Genomic DNA, 7,617 nt, shown 5'->3' with positions numbered 1-7,617 from the left:
AAAAATGTCCTATAGTAGTTTATGGATATAGCCTTATAGTACTGGCAATGTCGAATAATTTAAAAATGGTGAAGGCCAAGCGAGGATTGGCATAGAAACTAAGACACCAAAAGGAAAGATACCTAGCAGCTCGATCAATCTGCCCGTGACCACGATCAGTGTTAGTCGGACATTTAAAATACCTAAGGTAACCTTTAAAGTGCGACAAACACATCATCGTCAACAGTTTTTTTCGACCTCACGCAGTGACTCCCTGCCCTGTGGCACTTGTGTTCTCTTTATTCTTGCTGACCGACAACTGCAGTTGACCAAGTGTCCTGTATTAATATTGTCACAAAATTTAAATAATTTCAGTCCTAAGGAACTCTAAAATCCAAACGTGTCATTGGAAAAACACATCTGCTTAAAAATTATAGCGATAAGATAATCGCACGTCTAACAACTTGTATATAAGTTGAGAATAGGAAAGAACCTGCACCACAGCACAACTAGTAGACAAAGATGAAGAGCTTGTTGATCGTGTTCGCACTCGCGGCGCTGGCGCTGGCCTATGAGCCGATAGAGAACAATTACCACGAGAATGTGGGCATCCCGGAGGCGGCACGCATCATGCAAGCCGAGCAGGCCATGGACTTCGACGGCAGCAGGATTGTCGGCGGCTCCGCGGCGAATGCTGGCGCATATCCTTTCTTGGTGAGCACCACCAGCTAAGAGCTATTCTTGTATGTTACTTAATTATATTCTTCATTGTGATCTGATGAATTACGGTATGTTGTGGTACAGGGAGGACTATTGATTACGTTGACTGATGGCCGGCAATCTATATGTGGCTCGTCGCTGCTGACCAACACACGTTCCGTAACCGCTGCTCACTGCTGGAGGACCAGAAATCACCAGGCTCGTCAGTTCCTCGTGGTCCACGGTTCAAACCGCATCTCGTCTGGAGGAGTCCGCACCACTACCACTAACGTGGTCATGCACGCCAGTTACAACATGATCACCCTCGCCAACGACATCGCCATCATCAACCACAACCATGTCGGATACACCAGTCAGTATTATATAACAATTACTCTATAATAGACTGCATGTCGTCACTCCCCTCTCACTAACTACTGTTGTATGTTACAGATGTGATCCGTAACATCGGTCTGGCCAGCGGCAGCAATCAATTCGTCGGATCGTGGGCCAACGCCGCCGGCTTCGGCGCCACTAATGATGGTGAGACGATGACACTATGGCGTGTTCGCAACTTTTTAAGGCATATATTACATAAATTAAATTAATAACGTTCATTATGTATGGTTACACAGGAAGCTCCGGCAACAAGAGGCACGTGAGGCTTCAAGTGATCACCAACGCTGTGTGCCGTCAGACTTACGGTGTCGTCATCGCCTCCACTCTGTGTACCAGCGGCGCTGGTGGAGTCGGTACCTGCGGCGGAGACTCCGGCGGTCCTCTCGCTATCGGAAACACTTTGGTAAAAGCACTTGAATGTGACATTTTTATGCAGCTCCTTTTAATAATAATATTTTATTTATTAAATACGTACTTGTTTGTTTGTCAACAGATCGGCGTGACATCCTTCGGACATATCGATGGTTGCGCTATCGGTAAACCGGCTGGTTTCGCAAGAGTCACATCTTTCGAGTCATGGATCCGCGCCAGGCTTTGAGCATTAAGATCTGTATGTGGAGTCTAGTCAGTAGCAGACAATAAAACAATGCATTGAATTTATTCTAATTTATTAAACACAACCTCCAGTCTAACCGGTAGCAGCTGAATACCAGTATTTCATTTAGTTAGTTTGTTAGTTAGTCGAGGTAAAATATTGCAAGCTGAATTAAAAGAACTTCTTTTCAACTCACTGAATTTACACTTAGTATGGTGGTCTAGTTCTATTGACAATGCATTCTTATAATATGCAGTACGGGGCATTGAGTCGAGGTTTTGCTCCTGACAACGGCGAGCTCCGTGACCGACGGCAGTACGTTTAAGTTATGGTTGTAAATTATTAAGTCTACCGTGGCCGGAATGTTGCATCCCGTGCACACGGGTTTGTCCTCAGACACAGGAACTAGTGCATTAGACACAGTGCTTTAAGTTAATCGATGTCTTGATTAATTCACTGTATCAATTAGGGTTGTTCATGATTGAAACCATTTAGACAGGACTGCTGCATCCAGGGTCGGCTCCAGACGAACGAGAGTAAGCTTTAAACAGTACAAGCTCTTGCTTGACTGAGCTGCTGCACTGAGAATTGGCTCGGCAAAGAACAACAGCACACACGTTCTGTTGTTCTTTAGTTTCGCGGCAAAAGCTTTATACAAACGTATATCTACATATACTTATAATAAATCTGTAGACGTTCAAGGTCGAGAGGTCTTCCTCTCTGTATGTTCCAGTAACACGTAAAAACTACGGGATAGTTTGCACTAAAATTTGCTATAATCATAGAACAGGTATTGGAGCAACATATAGGATAGTTTTTACATGAGTTTACCTACAAATATCATAGACGGCGTTGTAATCCATTTTACAACATTCCCCGAACTTATTTGTTTTTGTTTCATTATTTAAAAATGTAAATAGCAATCAAAATGACCATGCAATATCTATACTTACAATAAATCTGTGGAAAGGTCAATTTTGTACATTAAATATATAAAAAAAAACAATAGAGGATGTTAAGAATGTACTAATGTACTAATAATATGTACCGGCTCTGTCATTTTTTTTCTGTTTCTCAGTCTGTCGTCCGTCTGTACGTTCCAGCATCACGTAAAAACTATCAAATAGAATGCACTGAAATTTGGTATATACATAGAATATGTAGTGGAGCGACACATAGGATACTTTTTTATCTCATGAAAATTCTTCAATTTCTAGAAAATTGGAAAAAATAAGTAAACGTCATAAACAGGTAACATAAAACTATGACCGATCATTTTGGCTTTTGTTCAATGCATCGTTGTGGCGCATGGTTTATTGCTCCGTTCGTAATAATTTGTGTGTGGGATCAAACCTCATCAGAGACGACGAGTGAGTGTTGTACGTTTCAAATTACTGTTTAAACATTTTTATAGATTTTAGACGGTGTTTTAAGGCTTTTGCAAAGGGAAAAAAAATCAGTCAATGTACAAGAAAATAGTAACAGGATGAAACCTTTTGGAATAGGAAGAAAATATCGCAAAAATTATAGGAAAAATAATTTACGGGCAATTTGAGGTCGAGAAGGGCTTTTAGAAGAGTAAAAAACGGTTTATCGCATTTTCCAGACAAATACGAATCCTAGAAAAAAAGTTAAATGGCAAAAATGTAGGTAATAGTAAGATCTACAACTTTGTACTTGCAATTTTTTTAATTAATTATCATTAAATTATTATTATTTTTACTTTCGAGAATTGGATATTAATTTTACTTCATAGCGCATTATTTTATTTGAACCTAAGTTTACCTATAAAGATCATAGATGGTGTTGCATTTTATTTTACAACATTCCCCAAACTTATTTGATTTTGTTTCATTCCGGTTCCATTCGCGTACACAACATAGCAGGCAGGTCCGCAGGCGCCGGCATGAGCACGAGAGAAGAGGTGAGCGCGAATGAAGATAAGGCACGGGCACGGACAGAAGAATAGGTCGGAGCGAAAAAGTTGTTAGCGCATTTGCATGCTGATATTTTATATAAAGAGTATCTAGCTCTAAATGTGCTGTAACGAAAGCAACTGTACGACGCTCACGCGAGCGGAGCCGCACAGGGCGGCTAGTGGAGTTACTAAGCAGAAGCGATTGATCTGATAGTAAAGTTGTGCAAGTGTGCATATTGTTATATTTTTTGGTACAATATTGAAAAACTTCACTCCAAAACAGTTTTATCATACACAATATACACACCCATGTATTGAAACAAAATCACGCCTTTTCCTACGGCGGTGGGCAGGGATCAAAGAATGCCACTTTTTAATTTGCTTTATTCACATTCATACGCATAAGACCAGTTAAAAACACTACGCAGCTGACTGTTTTGCAGCACAATATCAACGTTACATCTACCCCGGAACAACGAGGTAAATTGGCGCAACCGCGTGGTGTGCGTCCGCAGCCATCCTGGCGCACGCCACCCGGCCGGTCGTGAGAACACACGGTTTGGTGGATATGCCCATCGCCCGCCCTTCAAGCGGGAGAGTCCCTCATAACGCTTCACTCCACTAAGCACCACGAGGGTGCAAGTTTGTGCATAATGTATATCCCACGTAAAAAAGTAATGCCACCAAAAACATTCTGTAAAAAGCCCAAGTCTCGCCGTAAAAAGTTGTGAGATCTATATAATACCAAGTCGATTAATCTATTTAGTCTCTACTTAAAGGACCTTCTGTCTTAAGTTATTACATAAGTTATTATCATGCCAATATTAAAAATATTTTACGTTTAAAACAAATAGACCGACCTGGCCATCGCATGATTTGTATGTATTATACTACACAGCACGACGAGAAGTTAATGCTCCTGAAATTTTTATGGCGAATTTGTGTTTTCATGCGATGACCAAGTCGATCTATTTGTTTTAAACGTAAAATATTTTTAATATTGGCATGATAATAACTTATGTAATAACTTAAGACAGAAGGTCCTTTAAGTAGAGACTAAATAGATTAATCGACTTGGTATTATATAGATCTCACAACTTTTTACGGCGAGACTTGGGCTTTTTACAGAATGTTTTTGGTGGCATCTCACTTCTTTTTGTAGAACGAACATAAGTCCAATTTGTATGGAAAGACGTTTTTTCTTATAATTCAACATATTTTCCTATGGGAATGTTTTTCATTTTCATGGGCTAAACACCCTTACCCACCCTATATCCCCTCCCGTTATGCCTCGTATAGTATGTACCTATCTACACCTATTATTTATTATTTTCTACAGTAGTAATTATTCTTAACTGCAAATGTAATCTTGTAATCTTATACATTTATATGGGATTACAAAGTTAATGTTGCAGTTAGTGTATTTAGGAAACTGGACTGAAATTAGAAAATATTGAATTTTTCCCATGATTAAGACACTAAACCCTATTTGTATTCTAAATTTGAAGCTTCTAAGTCTGCTAGAAGTACCTTAGACTTTTGATGATCGGTGAGTCAGTGAGTCAGTGAATCAGTGAGTGACAAAATTCAAAATTTTAACAAGTTGTCATTCTTAAACTACTGGTTCAAATTGACTGAAATTTTAAATATACCGTGTTTATACAATGAATAATTAGTTGCTGAAAATTCAGGCTTCTTGTTTTATCCACAACGACATTATAGGGGGGTCGAAAATGGCCCGAATTGCTTCGAGAAAAGGATGGTACGGCCGTGCCGCTTTTTTTTGCTCGACTTGCGGGGGCACTTCCGTGCCCCCAGATTAGCTCGTACCGAGTGTCTTAGAGTGTGTGTCGTTCTTCAATACTAACACGTAGACATATTGTATATTATAGATACATATCAATTATAAGTATATCAAAGTAGAATATCTCAAATATATAAACAGCTTCTAGTGTTAAATAGGGAAATAAATTGCAGACATCGTCAAATTTTTTACTGATTTCAAAAAGGTTTGAAATATTTTCGTGTTTTTGTATCGATTATACGTTTTATTGATAAAAGTAGGAAAACTTAATTATATACAATTGATTCACGTTGTAGACAAAGGAGATGGTGAGCATTGATTGTTCGGAGACGTTGGTGAGTTGTAAACTGATCTGTTCTCCCACATTGAATGTGGTTCCGCACTCCGTCAGCGGACAAGCCGCAACAAGTGCGCACTACACCGTGTACAAGTGCGCTCTCTCTGTCCTCGCGCTGCAGTGCAGCGAGCGCCGGACTAATAACTACTTGCTGCGATACCGTCACTGATTGATTGTACTCGATCGTTTCCCTCGTCGTAAATATTGTTCATTGTTTACGTACCTAATGACTAAACAATTATATTTTACCTGCTTGTGATAAATAGATAATATTATATATCTTTCATGAGCTTTACGTATTCTGACAACCAAGCGTGAGTTGTTTTTTTTTGTACAAGGGATCAATCGATGCTCTAACGGCAACTGACTCAAATACTTGAATCAACACTTTCATAAATATGGTTTTTTGATCGAAGTCTATGTTCCTTGCCTCCTTCTAGTTTTATTTGTTATAATCACTGATGGAGACTATCACTATCACATCAAACAAAAACTATTTTATACCATCAAGGTAACAACAAACACATAATGGTGGGCAGTTTATCTAGTAGTAGATAAACAGGTTGATCCCTGTTCTCAGGCACTGGGTTTCCAAACGTTTCTTGTTTGTATCGTTGAACACAGTCCGCCAGAACCCTGCTCCTCCTGACCACACCACGTCCGGCAAGGCGTCTTGTATTTAATTCTTGTCATTTCTATATATATTTTATGTTTATGTTCAAAAACTTACAAATGCGCAGTCTGTATCATTGCCATTCGCGTTTTGACAATGAAACCAAAATAAATTTAGCAAATATTGTGTTACGGACTATCACGGAGTGAACAGAATAAATCGAGTTGCCATCTAAGATTTGTTCGAGAAAAAAAACACATTCAATTTAAATAAACGTAAATGATTTACATAAAGAATCTAATAATAGGAAAAAATGGATTTCCAAACTAATAATAATGTCCTCCGAGCCGATATCCGGCTATGGCGGTCAGTTTCATTGAAACTGGCCATCTTTGCAGGACTTTGTTTATAGTGGAACAGTGTGTGCACGATACACAGGTACACTCTCTATTCCTTATCTCTCATAACCCGGTGGGACGGATAACCGACACGACCAGTGAAGGGTCAGGCGCAGGGCCGTCGGCTTTACGTGCTCACCGAGGCACAGAGGTCTATGAACCTCAACTTCCTGACTCCGGGCAATCTCTGAGGAATTCTTAACAGAAAATCTCAGAAAAACTTTTTGGCCCGACCCAGGATTCGAACCCGAGACCTCTTGCGCGGCAGTCGCATACATTACCGACCGCGCCACAGAGAAACTAAGACAATAACAAAAACCAATAAGATTTGAACCCACTACAAAACTAGTTGGATTGATTTCAACCAGGGCAGGGTGTACAAACGACGTGCTAGAGCTACTCAAATCAATATTTTCCAAACTATCAATCTTATTTTTTATGTTACCTGCCTTCGATTTGAATAAATTTTTGCAATTTTCTCGAAATCCAAGATGTTTTATGAGAGAAAATAGTATTCCATATGTTGCTCTAATACCTATTTTATGACTATACCATATTTCAGTGCAATCCGTCCAGTAGTTTCTAAGTGATGCCAGAACATACAAACAGACAGATAAACTGACAGACAGACTAAAAAAATGCAGATTTGGTATCAGTAGTGCGATTTTCTACAGTCGGTACTGTCGAGTATCGAAATTTTGATATTTAAAATGTACTGCCAAAATAATAACTTTGACGCCCTTTAGAGGCGTTGACCGTTAACGCGATTCCTTAGCGCAATTCTGTATAATCTGTCCTGTCGAGTATCGAGAGTTTGACATTAAGAATGTACTGCCAAAATAGTTCCTACGACGCCAGATTAGAGGCGCTGATCA

The 7,617-nt window shown here is 39.5% G+C and overlaps 1 protein-coding gene across 1 annotated transcript; it reads left to right on the top strand.

Annotated features, from left to right (window-relative positions):
• The first annotated feature begins 474 nt into the window (after window positions 1-474).
• LOC142977344 (collagenase-like) lies at window positions 475-1,733 on the top strand. The gene is made up of 5 exons (XM_076121207.1): window positions 475-693; window positions 784-1,051; window positions 1,132-1,221; window positions 1,314-1,480; window positions 1,571-1,733. The coding sequence occupies exons 1-5, from the start codon at window positions 502-504 to the stop codon at window positions 1,673-1,675; spliced, it is 822 nt and encodes a 273-aa protein (XP_075977322.1). The 5' UTR covers window positions 475-501; the 3' UTR covers window positions 1,676-1,733.
• Window positions 1,734-7,617: the final 5,884 nt, after the last annotated feature.

The sequence above is a fragment of the Anticarsia gemmatalis genome, chromosome 12 (assembly GCF_050436995.1).
Source record: "Anticarsia gemmatalis isolate Benzon Research Colony breed Stoneville strain chromosome 12, ilAntGemm2 primary, whole genome shotgun sequence".
Classification (NCBI taxonomy): Eukaryota; Metazoa; Arthropoda; class Insecta; order Lepidoptera; family Erebidae; genus Anticarsia; species Anticarsia gemmatalis.
Note: the sequence above shows the minus strand (reverse complement) of the source record. Positions and strands in the feature narration are given on the sequence as shown.

Excerpts from the sequence above, each read along its gene's own strand:
- LOC142977344 (XM_076121207.1), top strand. The coding sequence starts at position 502 with ATGAAGAGCTTGTTGATCGTGTTCGCACTCGCGGCGCTGGCGCTGGCC. Across the intron at positions 1,052-1,131 it reads CAACCATGTCGGATACACCA|ATGTGATCCGTAACATCGGT; the intron begins GTCAGTATTATA and ends TGTATGTTACAG. Across the intron at positions 1,481-1,570 it reads TCGCTATCGGAAACACTTTG|ATCGGCGTGACATCCTTCGG; the intron begins GTAAAAGCACTT and ends GTTTGTCAACAG.